This window comes from Coenobita brevimanus, chromosome 20 (genome assembly GCF_032717465.1).
Source record: "Coenobita brevimanus isolate Jiangsu-jjx chromosome 20, ASM3271746v2, whole genome shotgun sequence".
Lineage (NCBI taxonomy): Eukaryota > Metazoa > Arthropoda > Malacostraca > Decapoda > Coenobitidae > Coenobita > Coenobita brevimanus.
Window position 1 is genome coordinate 12386973 of NC_136973.1, and position 19568 is coordinate 12406540.

The 19568-nt window shown below is 41.1% G+C and overlaps 1 protein-coding gene across 1 annotated transcript; it reads right to left on the reverse strand.

Moving 5' to 3' along the window:
• Positions 1 to 633: 633 nt before the first annotated feature.
• LOC145391906 (uncharacterized) lies at positions 634 to 1581 on the reverse strand. Its single transcript, XM_080266401.1, has one exon. The coding sequence runs from the start codon at positions 1579 to 1581 to the stop codon at positions 634 to 636; it is 948 nt and encodes a 315-aa protein (XP_080122527.1).
• Between the last annotated feature and the right edge of the window lie 17987 nt (positions 1582 to 19568).

A 19568-nucleotide genomic window follows, 5' to 3' on the forward strand; every position in this document is an offset into this window, starting at 1 on the left:
CCATGTAGAGTAAGTACAGTTCTCATGTGTGGGGAAGCTCCCCACATACAGCTCATCTCAATTGGGTGGAGTCAAAGGCTTTTCTTCTCATTAACTCCCCTCCTTTTACTGGCTCCCTTCAACCTCTGTCTCTTCACCACATTGTTGCACATTTATCTCTTTTCTATCGTTACTTCAATGGTGACTGCTCGTCTGAACTGTCTGCTTGCATCCCTCCACCTCTACGATGGGCACGTAGCACCCTCTTGCAACAAATGCTCATCCCTCTTCTGTGCTACTCTTTAATGGATGAGTTCACCGTTACTTCCAATCCATCATTTATAAAACAGGTCAACTCTGGAACTGTCTCCCTCTGTCTGTATTTCCTACTTCTATGATCTCCAGTCTTTCAAACGCAATGTGTCCAGGTATCTCAAAATGAACGGATCTTGAATTTGGCTCTCGTTTGTGTTGTTTTTATTTTCTTCTTGAAGGGAATGATTTTCAGGCTCCTGGCCTTTGGTTCCTTCTTCCTTGCATTAAAAAAAAAAAAAAAAAGCTACAATGAAGCAGATATTATGTAAAATCCTGTGAACCAAAGGAGCTAGAACCCCTCAGTCATTATCTGATATACCATGACCTGTGGGATAAGGGTTAATGAATTAAACAGTGTTGGCTGAGATCACATTTCCTAGTAAACAGTTTACCACATTCATCACACTTGAAATTCTTCACTCCTGAATGAATTAATAAGTGTTTGGTGAGACTATTTTTCTGACCAAACAGTTTACCACATTGATCACACTTGAAATTCTTCACTCCTGAATGAATTAATACATGTCTGGTGAAACTATTTTTGTGACCAAACAGTTTACCACATTCATCACACTTGAAATTCTTCACTCCTGAATGAATTAATAGGTGTTTGGTGAGATTATTTTTCTGACCAAACAGTTTACCACATTGATCACACTTGAAATTCTTCACTCCTGAATGAATTACTAGGTGTCTGGTGAAACTATTTTTGTGACCAAACAGTTTACCACATTCATCACATTTGAAATTCTTCACTCTTGAATGAACTAATAGGTGTTGGGTGAGATTGCATTTCTGAACAAACAGCTTACCACATTCATCACACCTGAAATTCTTCACTCCTGAATGAATTAACAGGTGTTGGTTGAGGTGGCTTTTCCGAGCAAATAGTTTACCACATTCATCACACTTCAAATTCTTCACTCCTGAATGAACTGAAAGGTGTTTGGCCAGTTTATGCCTCAGGCCAAACAGTTTACCACATTCATCACACTTGAAATTCTTCACTCCCGAGTGAATTAATAGGTGATTGGCAAGGTTACTTTTCACATGAAAGAGCTTACCACATTCATCACACTTGAAATTCTTCACTCTTGAATGATTTAATAGATGTCTGGCGAGCTTATTTTTCCTACGAAACTGTCTACCACACACATCGCACTTGAAATTCTTCACTCCTGAATGAATTAACAGGTGTTCTGCCAGATGATGTTTCAGGCTAAACAGTTTACCACATACATTACACATGAAATTCTTCACTCCTGAATGAGCTACTGCATGTTGCATAAGCCTGCTCTTGCTAGGAAATGCTTTACCACACTCTAAACACTTGAACTGCTTAACTTCAGCTGCATGAGACACTGTGTCCTGGCTATTCTCATTCTCACAGAGGAACAGTTCTTCACCCACCTCACACTCCAACTTTACATCTGGTTCTTCCTTTACCACCTCCATTATTTTATCACTCACCTCACATTCTAACTTTACATCTGGTTCATCCTTTACCACCTCCATTATTTCATAACTCTCCTCACTTAACTTTACACTTGGTTCTTCCTTTATCATCTCCATTATATCATTCCTTCCGCCTCTCTCAATTTCCACCATACTTCAGCTACTCTACCTTACTGTCCATCTTACTGTCTACCACCAATATGATGACTTTACCATACTGTATCACTATTATCAGTGCTCAGTTGTAAGATGCTCCCACTACAACTGAACAGTAACTGTCAAAAACTTATCACTATAGCTAAATAATAAGGTAATGACATATAAATGATAAAATTTCAATGCAGACTATTACTCCTTTCCAGTATTGCAGACACAATTAATAACACACATGAATACTTCTGAACCGTAACTTTAAATATACAGGCGATCACTGCTGAGTCATGCTGTCAATTCAGACTAAAATTACAACTGTGTTCATTATTTCAATAGCTGTTATCTACTGTCTCTGCAGCAACAGATACTGCATAGGATACCATACCCGCCAAATCACCCAAGATCAGCTCCTATGTGTGTGGGGGGTAATCTTCCAGAGGACACTACAAGGATAATAACACATCAGTTGTTGGCCGAGGTACCTCTTGTTGGATGTGCCAACAACACAAGATGTGCCCTCAGTCCTGCTTTACACTGATCATCTATGACTCAGGCAGCACCCTGATGATGACATTGTTTATGACTGTTTCGCTGCTCTGACGTCAGCTATGAACCTGGAACAACAGCTGCCATTAGACCAGCACCTCCATGATGTTAATAGCACTGTCCATTGAACCCTAATATTGCATGGAGCTCATTTACACCATGTGACAGAGAAAAAATGTTCAGATTAATTATTATGATTATTCAATCTGCACAGCAATAAAAGACATGGAAATTATATAAAAACAGCCAAATAAAAAATCTTGTGCCTTTCAGTATTACTAAGTGTTGGTTTGCCAAATTCTGTGTATATATACAGTATTAACTGTAATAAACATGATCAATACATCTTCAACCCCCGTAATGTGACACTCCTTCCAAGGGCTATGATCAAGTAACTGCTACATTACTTTTGCAATGTATTTAGAATTTCCTGCCACCTCATTATTGTGCAACAGAGGCATGGCCAATATCAATGGTGGCACAGTTTGACTGTAAGCCACAGTATACTGCATATCATTCTTGTATTGAAGATAAACTTTTTAGAGGAACTGTTGAGAATATTTATCATTCACTTTTCCCCAGTATTTTAAAAAAGGGGAATTCTTAAACATTTTTTAATGCATATTCCATCTGCAGAATTCATAGTACAACTTGGAAATACATTGGCCATGCAAACAATGGCTTACAGTACAAAAGTATATAGGCACAGCCAGAAACATAAACATATCTGAGTCGTGGCACAATCATTACCATTTAGCTGGGGTCTGCAGAGTCCACATCAGCTCCTCTGATGAACTGACTGCAAGTTGCCTTGTGTATGTAGAGTTGCTCTCTCACCATACACCTGAATCACAGATCACTTCATTACATACAGAACAGTAAATTGTCTAGTGGACAAGTACTCAATGGAACCATGTAACACTATCAGAAGTCACTGGCCTGGAATCAACATATTAATGTGTACTTCCTGAGGAAATATAGACACTAGTAACACTTAACCCCTAGGGTACGCAATTTCAATTGACCGAAACGGCGTGAAAATCTGTATATGGAGTCAATTTTTCAACTTTTGCAGAAGTAAAAAATGTTATGCCAAAATTTTAGAGCTTGAACTTACACACCTTAAGCCAAAACCAGAGCATTTTAGACCAACTGGTTCATGAGCTATTGCCCGTCAAAGCTGAAAAAAGTTACCCTTCCAGGGGGTTTAGGTGAGCTAGAAACTTGTTTTTGGACTCATCTGGGTGGGTTTTGGACTTGGTTGGGGGGAAATCCCATGGCTCCCAAACGCTTCCCTATACTTTGTTAAAATGTCCCCGTTTAACGATACCCTGGCTCAACAATGGGTTTTCCCGAACACATCTCGTCGTTATAACAAGGACAGCCTGTACTGTAAATTTGTACATAACAATATAAATGTGGCATAGTGAAACGCAGAAAATTTCAGTGAAGAGAATAAGTGTTCATGATAGTGATGACTGATGTTCATTTAGTGCAGTGATTCTCAGACAATGGGTCACAAGGATGTAGAATAGGCCTAATGCTTTAATGTATTTTATTTACTTAACTGAAATTGTAAATATCCTTATTACACTATTAGCATTTTCATAATAACTACAATGGGCTATACAGCATACCAGTTACTTTCTCTCTCAATCTCTCTCTCTCTGCTGTGTGTGTGTGTGTGTGTGGCTGAACACGCTCACCAAGAGCGAGCTTTATTTGAAAGGAAGGAAACTGCTCTGAGGAGACAAAGATTCGAGACTCCTGACAGTCCAGCAATACTGTAGTAGCTTTGAAGCAAGCCACATTGGCATCATACAAGGTTGCATTGAGAATTTCAAACAAGAACACCCCACACTGTTGGAGATCTCATTAAACCTGCAGCCACTGACATGGTGAAAACAGCGTGTGGAGAAGACATTGCAGGGAAATTGGAAATTATCCCGTACATGACACAGTACACTTGAGAATCATGGACCTGTTACTTGATATATGATATCAAACAGCAAGTGGTAGATCACATCAAGGCCACAGGAACATATAGCTTGCAATTAGATTACTCAACAGAGGTAAGTAATAATGCCCAACTGTTGGTTTGTCAGGTATGAAGGTCCAACGGATCTAGAAGAGGGGTTTCTCTTTCGTCATGCACTGCCAACGACCAATAAAGGAGAAGATGCTTTTCAAATGGTTGACCAATTCTTGAAAGAGGAAGAACTTCCATGAGCAGACTGCTTCAGCATCTGTTCTAACGGGGCACCAGCAATGCTCAGAGTGCGAAAAGGTTTCACAGCATTTGTAAAGCAAGTTAATCCTAAGGTGAATGTTTTTCATTGCCTGCTACATCGTGAAAATCTGGTTGCTCAACACCTGTCACCGCGACTGAGAGAAGTAATGAACGAGGCAGTTCAAACTGTCAACTACATCAAAGGTGGTGCATTGAACACTCGATTGTTTGAGCAATTATGTGCTGATTTCAGCACAGAACACAAGCATCTTTTCTTTCACTCAAACATTAGGTGGCTTTCGAGAGGAAAAGTACTGCTACTACTAGATCTTCGGGAAATTTTCCTCACTGAAAAGAAGCGTGGTTTAGTGGACAAATTGTTGAACAAGATGTGGCTCCTACAACTGGGGTATCCCACTGACATTTTTGCTAAACTCAACAATCTAAATACCAGCATGCAAGGCCGTAACCAGATGATTGTCGGAGTTGCGGGAAACATATCTACTACCGCCAAGGTTACGGGAGACTCAAGGAATAGCCTGGATTCCATTTTCTCTCCTAGGCCTTGGTAGCTGGTTACACATAATTCTGCCTCACACACCGAAGGACATCAGGCTGCCCTCTTTACACAACACACACATCCACATTATATTACTTTACCTTAAACCAGCTATCCTCTCTCCAAAAAACACCAATCTAGTCATTACATATCATACCCATTCCACAACACATCCCTGTTCTCCCCCCCATAAAAAGAACTATGGCTGCTGCCATACTGGGAATCAGTGCGGTGGTTTCTCAGGGGACCACCACCGGCAGGGCTGGGTCTTCTGCACAGGGCCCTCCCGGTTGTCATCAAGCGACTGTGCCACCTCCAGTGCTGCGGCACCATAAATCTGCTCGTCAGTGCAGTAAAATTTTCTTTTGCAATATTAGGGGACTTCACCCCAACATCAACTCTGTTCAAAATTCCCTCCAGTTTGAATCCCCTGATCAGCTATTTCTGACAGACACAAGTAAGCTCCACCTCTGATTTAGCTAGATTGAATTTCCCTGGTTATATCTTCATTCAAAATTTCAGACCCAAAGGAGGCGTATATTGCCTTGTTAAATCAGAAATTGCCCTGGAGGAGATTACTAAATTTAATTGTCCTTTTTTCGACTATTCCATAAACAAATTAAATTCTTTTGGAAAAATTAGAAGTGTGCATGGAAAAGTTTGGAAGGAATGAGAGAGTGTTTTTGATCGGTGATATGAATGGTAAAGTTAGGAATGTGAAGGTGGATGGAATAGTTGGTGAGTGGGGTGTGCCTGCTGAGAGAGATGAGAATGGGAGTGCGTTAGTGGACATTTGTGCTGGGAGGGGGTTGGTGATAGCCAATACTCTCTTTAGGCATAAAATGATCCACAGGTATACATGGCGAGTGATGAGAAGGGTGGGTGGTGAACTGAATGAAAGGAAGGCAATGATTGATTATGTGTGTGTAGATGAAAAGATGCGAAGATGTGTAATGGATGCAAGAGCTTATAGAGGCTGGGGGAGTGGACTTTCTGACCACTACTTGGTGGTGGCCAGAATTAGGATTCAAGTAAGATGGAGGAATAGAAGAAGGGAAAGACAAGAGGAAGGAGTAGTTGCAAAGGAGAGTGGAAAGGTTACAAGAGGATGAGAAAAAGGCAGAGTATAAGAGAGAAGTGGAGGAACGATTGGGCAAATATGAATTGGAGCAGATGGGAGACGTGGAAGGTGTGTGTAGGATATTTACAGACGAAATATGTGCAGCATGTGATGTGGTGTGTGGAAGGAAGAGAAGACGGAGGGGGGTGCAAGGAACAGCGTGGTGGACTGAAGAGGTGAGACAGGCTGTGTCACAAACGAAGAAAGCATACAATGAATGGATGAGAAATAGGGGCATGGAAGAAGTTGAGAGGCGGAAGAGAGAGTTATATGTAGAAAGAAAGAAAGAGAGAGGTGAAAAGCTTAGTAAGAGAGAGTAAGAAGAGAGTGGATGAGGAATTTGGAAGGAATTTGAGTGTAAAGTGGAGGGACTGTAGGAAAATGTTCTGGAAAGAGGTAAAAAGAGTAAGAAAGGGTGAAAGTGAAGTTAGCAGGGGAGTGAAAGATAAAAATGGTAGATTACTTGTAGAGAAGGGAGAAAAAGTGAGCAGATGGAGAGAACACTTAAAGGAATTGTTGAACGTAGAGGATGGAAGTAATGCGAGTATAAGTGGCTGGGGAATGGCTGGGAGAAGGATGGAGGTGAGAAGACAGGAAGAAATCAGTAGGACAGAAGTTGTGGAAGCAATGAAGAAAATTAATTCGGGGAAAGCCACAGGAATTGATGGAGTGTGTGGTGAAATGCTGAAGCATGGGGGAGAGATAGTAGCAGAATGGATGTGGAAGATGTACAGATTGGCCTGGGAGGAAGGTAGAGTCCCGGAGGATTGGAAGTCAGGTATAGTTATTCCCTTGTACAAAGAAAAAGGGGAAAAAGAAGTGTGTGGTAATCATAGGGGCATTTGTCTTCTTAGTAGGTAGGAAAAGTGTATGATAGGATACTTATTGACAAAGTTAGAGAAAGAACAGAGAAATTAGTTGGAGAAGAACAGGGAGGCTTTAGGAAGGGAAGTGGTTGTGTAGATCAGATACTCGTTCTTAGATCTTTAGTGGAAAAGTTTCTAGAGAAGGGAAAGAAGTTGTATGCGGCTTTCATGGATTTGGAGAAAGCATATGACAGGGTGGATAGACAAGGATTGTGGAAAGTGTTAAGAATATATGGAGTACATGGGAAGTTGTTGAATGCTGTGAAGAGTATGAACGATGGTGCAAAGGCTGCAGTGCGTGTGGATGGTGAACTAATTGAATTTTTCTCTTTGAAAGTTGGGTTGAAACACAGATGTGTCATGTCTCCATGGTTGTTCAATCTGTACATGGATGGGGTAATAAAAGAGGTACAAGGTAGGGTAGTGGATGTTGGAGTGGCCCTGGTGAGAGAGGATAGTGTTTGGAAACTCCCTGTACTGTTGTTTGCAGATGATACTGTGTTGTTGAGTGAAGACGAAGGGGAGCTGCAAGTCTTGGTGGATGAGTTTGGGAGAGAGTGTAAGAAATGGAATCTGAAGGTGAATGTAGGGAAGAGTAAAGTGATGGTCTTTGAGAGAGGTGAATTCAGTGAATGTACAGCGAGGTGGATGGTGAGGAATTGGAAAATGTGAGTACGTTTAAGTACTTGAGTAGTGTGATGAGTAAGGATGGAGGTTTGGAGGGTGAAGTGCTTGAAAGGGTACAGCAGGGAAGAAAGGTTGCTGGTTCTTTGAAAGCAGTGATAAGAAACAGGGAAGTGAGCATGGAAGTGAAAAAGTTACTACATGACAGTATTGTGATACCAACTCTAATGTATGGAAGTGAAGCTTGGACGTTGTTGGAAGGACACATGTCAAGAGTGAGAGCAGTGGAAATGAGTTATTTAAGAGAAGCCTGTGGAGTCACATGGAGAGACAGGCTGACGAATGAGGATAAAAAGGAACGTTGTGGTGTGGATGTGGATGTGATAGGAAGCGTTATGAGGAACACACTGAGGTGGTTTGGCCATGTGGAGAGGATGGAGGGTGAAAGACTGACGAAGAGAGTGTATGTGAGTGAGGTGGAGGGGGGAAGAGGGAGGGGGAGGCCGAGGATGAGATGGAGGGATGGGGTGGAGAGGTATATGACAGAGGGGGGTGTGAGTTGGGAGCAGGGCAGTGAAATGGAGGGGGACAGGGCGACTTGGAGGCGATTTCTTTGTGGCCACCCCAAACAGGATTAAGGCGTCTGGCAACAGATAGATAGATAGAAGTATTTCTGTTGTGTTTATCGTTCCCCTAATGCCCCTTCAAAGCCGAGTATATTTGACTCTCTGTCTTCACAACTAAGTGTCCTCAACATTAATACTGCATCAGAAATTACTATTCCAGGTGATTTTAATGTCCATAATGTCAAATGGCTCACTTATTCACCCACAACTGATGACTCTGGTCTTGAATGTGAGCTATTTGCAGACTCATTTAATCTCACCCAGTTGGTCAGTCAACCCACCCGTGTACTAGACAACCCCGATCAAAATCCCAACGTACTGGAGTTGTTTCTAACAACCAATTCAGATAATTATAGTGTCGAAGTGAAGTCCCCCCTCGGATCCTCTGATCATTGTCTGATTCAAGACACCAGTTTCACACCTACCACACCCTCCTGCTCTGAACCTGTTGTGATGACTAAATGGCACTACGACAGGGCAGACTGGGAGGAACTTCAAAATTTTCTCATGGATGTTCCTTGGACCTCCTTTTTCTCCCATGATGCAAATTCCACATTGGGCCACATACAGGATTTCATTAAAGTCGGCATGGAAACATTCATTCCTCATCATAGTTACAGAAAAAGATGTAATTCTCCTAAATGGTTTGACCACAATTGTGCTACAGTAACAGAACATAAAACAATAGCCTATAACACTTATACAGGGACCAAAACCAAAGAAGCCTTTAACTATTATAAAAATATCAGAAACCATGCAAAAACTATTATCAATCATTCTAAATCAAACTTTCTACACAGACAAGCTAACAAACTACCAAACAATCCAAATGATAACAAAATATTCTGGTCAACCCTTAAATCATTCAAAACTAACTTCACTACCACCTCTTCCATTCCACTATTACAGTCCCCCAATGGAAATCTAGTAAGTGACCCACGCGGAAAAGCCAACCTTCTTGTTGACATTTCTTCAACAAACTCAACCCTAAATTCAGAAAATCAAAATATTCCTGTACTTGATTTTGATTCCCCTCAAATACCTCCTTTCATAATTCACACCAGACACGTACAAGCCATATTACAGAATCTATCAGCAGACAAGGCCACTGGTCCAGATGAAATTCCTTCAATAGTACTTAAAAATTGCTCCTCAGTGTTGGCTCCTGTATTAGCAAAATTTTTCCGCTTACGCATCCGTACCTCAATTTTTCCAGCCCCTTGGAAAGAAGCAAATTTCCATCCTGTTCCTAAACAGGGGGCAACTTCTGATCCATCAAACTATAGACCAATTGCAATAACTTCCGTTCTCGGTAACGTTTTTGAGACACTAATTAACAAACACATAGTCAAGCATCTAGAAATCAATAAATTGATCAATGATCGGCAGTATGGATTTATATAAGAACGTTCAACTGTAGATATTCTTTGCCTTCTTACCCATCAGAGTAACAAAACAATAGACCAACATGGTGAAACACACACAGTAGCACTTGATATTTCAAAAGCATTTGACAGCGTATGGCACCAGGCCTTATTGTCTAAGATGTCACACTATGGCTTTGCATCACTGGTTCCTCTAATTTCTTCTTACCTTCATAGTAGAAAAATACGGGTCATGGTAGATGGAATTTATTCTCAGTTTCATTCCATGAATGCTGGCGTACCTCAGGGATCAGTTTTGGCGCCAACCCTCTTTCTCATTCATATAAATGACCTATCTGTCACGCACAACCCAATACACTCTTATGCTGATGACTTGACCCTTCATAGTTCTTTCACATTTAGTACCTCCTTTACACAATTTGATATTATAAATTCCCAAATAAACACAGCAATTTCTCTGAACCAGGACCTTTCTAAAATTAATCAATGGGGACAGAAAAAATCTGGTCTCATTTACTGCTCAGAAAACTAAATACAGTACATAATTTCTCCACTAGAAAGAATCCCTCAGACTCTCACATAATTTTAAATGATGTCAGTATTCCCATATCCACTACAAATGATATCCTAGGTGTTACTCTAAACCCCAACCTAAGCTGGACAGCTTATGTTAAATCCCTTGCTAAAAATGCTTTAAAAAACTGGGACTTATGTCCAGAGTTCGTGAGTTCTTCACTGATGAGCAGATGGCCACAATATACAAATGTCATGTGCGTTCTCAGATCGAATACTGTTCACCACTGTGGAGTGGATGTGGAGCGGTTGCATTGAGGCAGTTGGACAAAATTCAAAATACAGTAAAAGTCCTATTATTCGGCAGCTGATTGTTCGGTAGATCCGACATTTCGGCAGTTTTGAGAAATAGTCCCATTTACGAAAATCATTGATTGTTCGGCAGATGTCCGGAATCATCTCGGCAGTCTAGGAAGTGTTATCTGTGGCTTGTAGGCCTAATGTTTCATTACACTTCTGTATGTTCACTAATTTCTATATTTTTATTCAGATTCTGGTATAGTACTGTATTGATTACAATATTGCACAGTATCATACACTACAGTAACCACCCCCACCAAATTAGCGAGGGTTTCGTTCCAAGCCCCCACGCTAATTCTTGAAATTCTTTCATTCTTGATGCCTTCCTGAAAATGACACTGGTAATTGAGTAGCCCATGAACCACTGACACTGTAATATATTACCCATAAATAAATGCTGCTTGTTAAATCAGTTTCCCCGTTGTTTTTAGCTGTACGGCTGTGACAGCTCTAGTATTTTTATTCCTCAGCATAATGGTGGAAGGGACTGTCCTGTTTAACTGAACCTAACCTAACCGAGTTTAACTGTACCTTATAATTTAACCAAACCTAACCTAACCTAAAGTCAGAAAAATACTTAAAAATAAACTGGAGGAATATGAATTGCTAAGGTCTCTCTGATGAAAGTTAAACGTATATTTAGTGCTCATTCTTTTGTTTGTTTTTGTGCTTAACGTGAAAGAGAGAGCATTGATGCAAACTAATACATCCCATTAATCCTTTAATAACCTCCGGCACTGAACAACCTTTTACAGTACCGATGTCAGTGATGTTAAGTTAGTGTGAGCTATAAAGAAAACTGAACAATTATGGGGAGGGAACGAAGGTCAGTGGTATGTTTACATGACTACGCTACGATTCCAAGCAGTTAGGTGGTCGGTTAATCTCAGATGTTTTCGCCCATTTGGTAAATACACCGTAACTTTATCAATCTTTCCGTGACTCATAGCGAATCATAGCATGGGTTTAGGAAGCTAAATAACACATTGCTAGGTGAGCCAGACGATTATCTTCCCATCTTTAAGAAAAATAAATTGATTTCAGAAGAATGGAAGAACTTTACATACTCAGAAAGGGATTTAATTTCTTCCATTTTCTTATAAGATGTGAAGATAATCGTCTGGCGCACCTAGAAATGTGTTATTTAGCTCCCTAAACCCATGCTATGATTCGCTATGATTGACTGGAGAATTGATAAAGTTAAGGTGCATTTACCAAATTGGCGAAAACATCTGAGATTAACTGACCCCCTGACTGCTTGGAATCGTAGCATAGAGTCGTGTAAACATATCAGTGACCTTCGTTCCATTCCCATAATTGTTCACAGTTTTTCCATAGCTCACTAACTCGACATCGGTACTTTAAAGGGTTGTTCAATGTCGGAGGTTATTAAGGGGTTCATGGAATACATTACTGTTTCCATCAGTACTCTCCTTTCACATGTAAAAAAAAAAAAAAAACGAACAAAAGAGTGAGTGCTAAATGTAATTTATGACTTTCATCAGAAAGACCTTACCAGTTCAGATCCCTTTATCTTATGCAATTTTCCGACTATTTTATTTTGTGTTTGGAAAAAGTACTGTATACAGTACTCACTCCAAACATATTTGTAATAATATAAGTAGTGATGAGTTCACCAATACAAGTGATGTACTGAGCTGGTAGGTAATATTCCGTATCATTTCAGCCATCCAGGAAGTGTTATCTGACTTGTAGGCCTACTGTGTCATTACCCTTGTAAATGTTCACTAATATATATATATATATACTTCAGATTCAGGTATAGTACTGTATTGATTGCAGTATTGTACAGTATACAGTACTCTCTCCAAACACAGTTGTAATACCGTACCATAAGTGGTGATGAGTGTTCACCAATATATTTAAGGTACTGAGTGGGTAGGTTTTTGATTATTCGGCAAATCTAATTTCTCGGCATCATCCTGGTCCCATAGATGCCGAATAATGGGACTTGTACTGTAAAGCCATTAGATTAATCAATAATCCTGCCATAACACAGGACCTTCCTCCGTTATCAGTATGTAGAGATGTTGTTTCTTTAGCACTACAGTCAACTCTTGGCTATCACGGGTTCCATTATAGCGTATCTTGCTATCACGCCTATATAAAAAACTACCCAAATACCTTTACCACGCACTAAATGCCTGCTATCGCACACAAGAAATGTTCGAAAATTTCAAAAAGGCCAGGCTCCGGTGCTCCGCCCAGCCAATAAAAGATTCACTCCGTGATTGGTTATGTGACGTCAGTGCCAGCCGAATGCTAATCGGCCGCCCGACTGAGTCTCCCGACCGCCAAACCATTCAAGTATGCACCCTCAGACTGCGAACAATAACCTTTTTTGTGATATGTCCATGGCCAATGCACCCCCTCCCCATCCCCCTACCATGCTGCAGCACCTGGCAGGGAAATAAAGAAGAGGAAGAACCTAAGCTATGCTGATAAACTAGAAATAGTGAAACTTATAGACAATGGTGAGACTAAGTGAAATGTGGGGAAAAAATATAACATCAATGAATCAACTGTGAGAGGTATGCTCATTTTTAGATTGTTATATGTTAATGTGGTACAAAATGGGTATCTTAGGGGTAAATATTGAGGTCATGGCACCAGTTAGAATTATTACCATAAGTTCTTCAATTCGGCTGTCACGGTTTCGGCTATAGCGCTGCCATAGTGGGACCAATTGGGCATGATAGCCGAGGGTTGAGTGTATTTTATCGATATTTTTACTGTAAGTGCTCTAACGAACTGGCTTCAATTGTGCCTCCCCTTCACATTCTCTCCTGAAATACTCGGGCAGCTGGGAGAACCCATGAACTCACACTCTCCCCCCCACAATGGAGAACCTCTGCTTATCAAAATTCATTTATCCCCAGTACTACTACTCTCTGGAATTCACTTCCTGGGAGTTGTTTCCCACATACATTTAATCCTCTCAATTTTAAATCAAACTGTTATAAGTATTTTATGAATGGAGGATGCCTTTAGGCACATGGACTTTTTTTTTTCCTTTGCTTTTCCTTCCTCCATTCATTATCAAAACAAAAAAAAAGTACAAACTAAAGCTGTGGCTAGGCAACATGGAATGAGGGAAATTTGCAGCTTTTCCAACTGTGGCAAAATTTCTGGAAGCATGGAAGGAGAAAACATCTCACGATGATGCCAAAAGTTTTATTGTACTGCACTTGACAGAGCTGAACGCGGAGTTTGACAGGCGAATCCCAGAAGAGCACATCCGAACCCAGTCATGGGTGAGAAATCCTTTCAACATGAATGTCGAAGACCTGCCAGAAGATTTTCCAGGACTCATGGAGCAACTTAATTAGGTGCAGAACGAAAAGTTGTTGAAGGACCTCTTCAAGGAAGTATCTCTTTCTGCATTCTGGACACACATAAAGAAAGAGAAGCCTATTGTAGGAGATGAAGCCTTAACCCGCCCTATCCCGACGTTTTCTGGGCAGTGGTACGCCCCAGTCCCGACATTTTTGGACCCTTTTTTTGGGGGGGGCTCAAACATCCGCTTTTGGTGAGAAACATCGAAAATTCATAGAGAAATCGCTCACCTGAGGTTTAAAATACTCGATCTAGGTACAAGTACTTCCTTACCTGGCTGGGTTTTCTAACAGGCTGGCACCAAAGAAAACGAGTTCTATGGGAGGGTAACTATTTTCTCCACTCATAAACAGTATTTATTTACTTACTTGGTACAAATTTATATGCAGTACAAGAGTATATTGGTTTTCAAACAGTAATATAGGCATTATAAGCATTGTTTCACTCACTAACTCATCACCATTCATGACCTTTTTTTTCCCACATTACCTGATCGTCATTTCTGACTGTTTCTTCCTCTAATGCTACGTAAACTTTGTCCTCCACATTGTCATCGATTGGGGAATCACTCTGGCCCTGAATGTCTTTATTGGCCAGGTCACTGGTAACAGGTGAATTGCCGAGACAATGGCGTGCGGGGGGGGGAGGTTATGCGGTGTAAGGCATTGTCCCTGCTTGGCATCTTGTAGAGGAATAGAGGAAGGTGTCCCGTGTATACGTGCCAAAAATCACTTGTGAAATCACTCGCGAAAATTGAAAATTGTGCAAATTAGGGACCTTGCAATGTTGCCGCGTTAATTCACGTCGCCGGGACATGAGTGCACATCATGTGTGGATGTTAATTCACGTCGCCAGGACGACGCGGGTTAAAAGTGTTCCTCCCCATGGATCTCATTAATTTTGTTTACATAAGATAAATGGAGAGGATGTTTAGTTTGTTTTGAAAATAAAGCTTATACTCCACTGTGTATGCTTGATTTTTTTACCCTGTAGGTCGCGAAGTCTTGAAATATTCCAAATAGGGTTACACACCTGGGGGTAGGTTTTTTTTTTTTTTCGAGAATACTCCCCCAGTATCCCTGCTTGTCGTAAAAGGCGACTAAAAGGGTTGGCGGAGGGTTAGTGCCCCTCCCCGGAAAACAACTAACTAAAAAAACAAACAATAAGCCTCAGACAAGGACTGACCAAACGATGACGACCAAGGACCGGACAAAGGACATGGTTATTGGAACCTGGAATGTACGGGGAGCGAATGATGAGGTGAAAGAGAGAGAGATTGTCCAGGTGCCTGAGGGTGCGAAAGTGGATGTATGTGGAATAACTGAAACAAAATGGAGAGGAGAAAATGTAAGAGAATGGGAGTATGGATGGGGTATATGTGCAGGAGTAGGTGAAAATGAGAGGGCAAAGGAAGGAGTATGTATAGTTGTGAGTAAAAGATGGAAGAGGAGCATAAGACAGTATGGATCAGTTGGGTCAAGGATTGTGTTGGTAAAGTTGAAAGTTGGAATACAAATGTGGGCAATTGTGTGTGTGTATGCGCCAACGCAAGATCGTGCTAGAAGAGTGAGAGAAGAGTTCTGGACAAATGTAGAAGTGTGCATGGATAAGTTTGGAAGGAATGAGAGAGTGTTTTTGATTGGTGATATGAATGGTAAAGTTGGGAATGTGAAGGTGGATGGAATAGTTGGTGAGTGGGGTGTGCCTGCTGAGATAGATGAGAATGGGAGTGCGTTAGTGGACATTTGTGCTGGGAGGGGGTTGGTGATAGCCAATACCCTCTTCAGGCATAAAATGATCCACAGGTATACATGGTGAGTGATGAGAAGGGTGGGTGGTGAACTGAATGAAAGGAAGGCAATGATTGATTACGTGTCTGTGGATGAAAGGATGCGAAGATGTGTAATGGATGCAAGAGTTTATAGAGGTTGGGGGAGTGGACTTTCTGACCACTACTTGGTGGTGGCCAGAATTAGAATTCAAGTAAGATAGAGGAATAGAAGAAGGGAAAGGCGTGAGGAAGGAGTAGTTGCATGGAGAGTGGAAAGGTTACAAGAGGATGAGAAAATGGCAGAGTATAAGAGAGAAGTGGAGGAACGATTGGGCAAATATGAATTGGAGCAGATGGGAGACGTGGAAGGTGTGTGTAGGATATTTACAGAAGAAATATGTGCAGCATGTGATGTGGTGTGTGAAGGAAGAGACGACGGAGGGGGGTGCAAGGAACAGCGTGGTGGACTGAAGAGGTGAAACAGGCTGTGGCACAAAAGAAGGGCGTGGAAGAAGTTGAGAGGCGGAAAAGAGAGTTATATGTAGAAAGAAAGAGAGAGGTGAAAAGATTAGTAAGAGAGAGTAAGAAGAGAGTGGATGAGGAATTTGGAAGGAATTTGAGTGTTAAGTGGAGAGACTGTAAGAAAATGTTCTGGAAAGAGGTGAAAGGAAGTGAAGTTAGTAGGGAAGTGAAAGATAAAAATGGTAGATTACTAGTGGAGAAGGAAGAAAAAGTGAGCTGATGGAGAGAACACTTTAAGGATTTGTTGAACGTAGAGGATGGAAGTAATGCGAGTATAAGTGGCTGGGGAATGCCTGGGAGGAGGAGGGAGGTGAAAAGACAGGAAGAAATCAGTAGGATAGAAGTTGTGGAAGCAATGAAGAAAGTTAAATCGGGGAAAGCCCCAGGAATTGATGGAGTGTGTGGTGAAATGCTGAAGCATGGGGGAGAGATAGTAGTAGAATGGATGTGGAAGATGTGCAGATTGGCCTGGGAGGAATGTAGAGCCCTGGAGGATTGGAAGTCAGGTATAATTATTCCCTTGTACACAGGAAAAGGGGAAAAAGAAGTGTGTGGTAATCATAGGGGCATTTGTCTTCTTAGTAGAATAGGAAAAGTGTATGGTAGGATACTTATTGACAGTTAGAGAAAGAACAGAGAAATTAGTTGGAGAAGAACAGGGAGGCTTTAGGAAGGGAAGTGGTTGTGTAGATCAGATATTCATTCTTAGATCTTTAGTGGAAAAGTTTCTAGAGAAGGGAAAGAAGTTGTATGCGGCTTTCATGGATTTGGAGAAAGCATATGACAGGGTGGATAGACAAGGATTATGGAAAGTGTTAAGAATATATGGAGTAGATGGGAAGTTGTTGAATGCTGTGAAGAGTATGTACGATGGTGCGAAGGCTGCAGTGCGTGTGGATGGTGAACTAAGTGAATGTTTCTCTTTGAAAGTTGGGTTGAAACACAGGTGTGTCATGTCTCCATGGTTGTTCAATCTGTACATGGATGGGGTAATAAAAGAGGTACAAGGTAGGGTAGTGGATGTTGGAGTGGCCCTGGTGAGAGAGGACAGTGTTTGGAAACTCCCTGTACTGTTGTTTGCAGATGATACTGTGTTGTTGAGTGAAGACGAAGGGGAGCTGCAAGGCTTGGTGGATGAGTTTGGGAGAGTGTGTAAGAAATGGAATCTAAAGGTGAATGTAGGGATGATTAAAGTGATGGTCTTTGAGAGAGGTGAAGTCAGTGAATGTACAGCGAGGTTGAATGGTGAGGAATTGGAAAATGTGAGTACGTTTAAGTACTTGGGTAGTGTGATGAGTAAGGATGGAGGTTTGGAGGGTGAAGTGCTTGAAAGGGTACAGCAAGGAAGAAAGGTTGCTGGTTCTTTGAAAGTAGCGATAAGAAACAGAGAAGTGAGCATGGAAGTGAAAAAGTTACTACATGACAGTATTGTGATACCAACTCTAAAGTACGGAAGTGAAGCTTGGACGTTGTTGGAAGGACACAAGTCAAGAGTGAGAGCAGTGGAAATGAGTTATTTAAGAGGAGCCTGTGGAGTCACATGGAGAGACAGGCTGACGAATGAGGATATAAAGGAGCGTTGTGGTGTTGATGTGGATGTGATAGGAAGCGTTATGAGGAACACACTGAGGTGGTTTGGCCATGTGGAGAGGATGGAGGGTGAAAGACTGACGAAGAGAGTGTATGTGAGTGAGGTGGAGGGGGGAAGAGGGAGGGGGAGGCCAACGATGAGATGGAGGGATGGGGTGGAGAGGTATATGACAGAGGGGGGTGTGAGTTGGGAGCAGGGCAGTGAAATGGCGTGGGACAGGGCGACTTGGAGGCGATTTGTTTGTGGCCACCCCAAATGGGATTGAGGCGTCTGGCAACAGATAGATAGATAGGTTACACACTAAAAAGTCTGAGAACCGCTGATTTAATGAATTAAAATTCGTAAAAAAAAAATATATATATAGTATGCTACAGAAGCTAAGGAAAACTACAAATAAGTGTTATAATATCAAACAATTTATATATTTGTGAAAAGCCTGTTAAGAAGTAAGAAATTAGCTAAATTCATGTTTTATAAAATAAAGAAAACTATTGTTGTATGAATGAAAAGACCTCACAGATAACTAAAGTGATTTTACACAACATGAGGACACTTACTCACAGTTAAGTAAAAGTGGTCTTTTGACAAGGGGTAGTAATTCATTCATGGAGTCAGAGGGCAGTGGATGGGAGTGTCCAGTCCAAGTGGGGTGAAGGGGAGCGTTAGTAAGTGCAAGCGGGGAATCCCTGTCTGGTCCCGGCAGGAGTGCGGTTTGCAACCTGTAGTGATTGAATCAACAGCTCGTAAGAACACAGCCTTCTGCAACCCTTCAAACAGCCTCAGTTCATCACCTCCTACCTCCTCAATGCTTCCACCTAGAGACCTGGGGACACTTGCCATGGAGAGATGAAGGATTGTTGAGTAAACTGATCTTTAACTGAAAGTTCTATGTGCTGCTGTTATGGAACTTTGACTGCTTGAAATAGTCCCTAAAAAAAAAAAATAAATAAATAAATAAATAAAAAATCAATAAATATATTTTTAAAAAACTGGGTAAGCGCTCAGCTCCTAACACAGTAATAATAATCACCAGGAAAATATGAAAACAAACTTTAACCCGATAGCTGCACGTACTTCATTTGATGGAAAAGGTGTACCGTATTTGCTGGTGTATAAGGCCAACTTGTGTATAAGACTACTCTCAATATTTCCATACAAAATGTGGGTTTAGAGGTATACTCTGTGCATAAGACGAGCTCCAACTCTTTAGACACTGGGAGCTTGCTGCCCCAGTAACCCTAGTCCTTTATCACTCTTCCCACTGGCCAGTCAAGTGATACTATTAACGCGCTGCTAAGCAAAACGGCCTTTGGTTAGGTTTTACTTAAAACCAGCGTCTTCTATGAGTTTTATAGGACATCTAGGCTGCATATGCAACCTCCGATATCAAAATGGGTAATGCATTTAATATTCGAGTATAAGCTCATACTGTATCAAAAACTTGAAATCATGTCACCGTGAATTTTATACAATAGGTTAAAGGAAAGTTACATTTTATTAAAGTCATCACATCAACTGTCAGTGATTAAAAACCTTCAAAATCTGTATCATCCACATCTGACATCATCAGTTCATAGACTTCATCCTGGGTTAAAG

Bases quoted from the DNA above. Each gene is read 5' to 3' on its own strand.
- LOC145391906 (XM_080266401.1), bottom strand. From the start codon at position 1,581: ATGCAACATGCAGTAGCTCATTCAGGAGTGAAGAATTTCATGTGTAAT.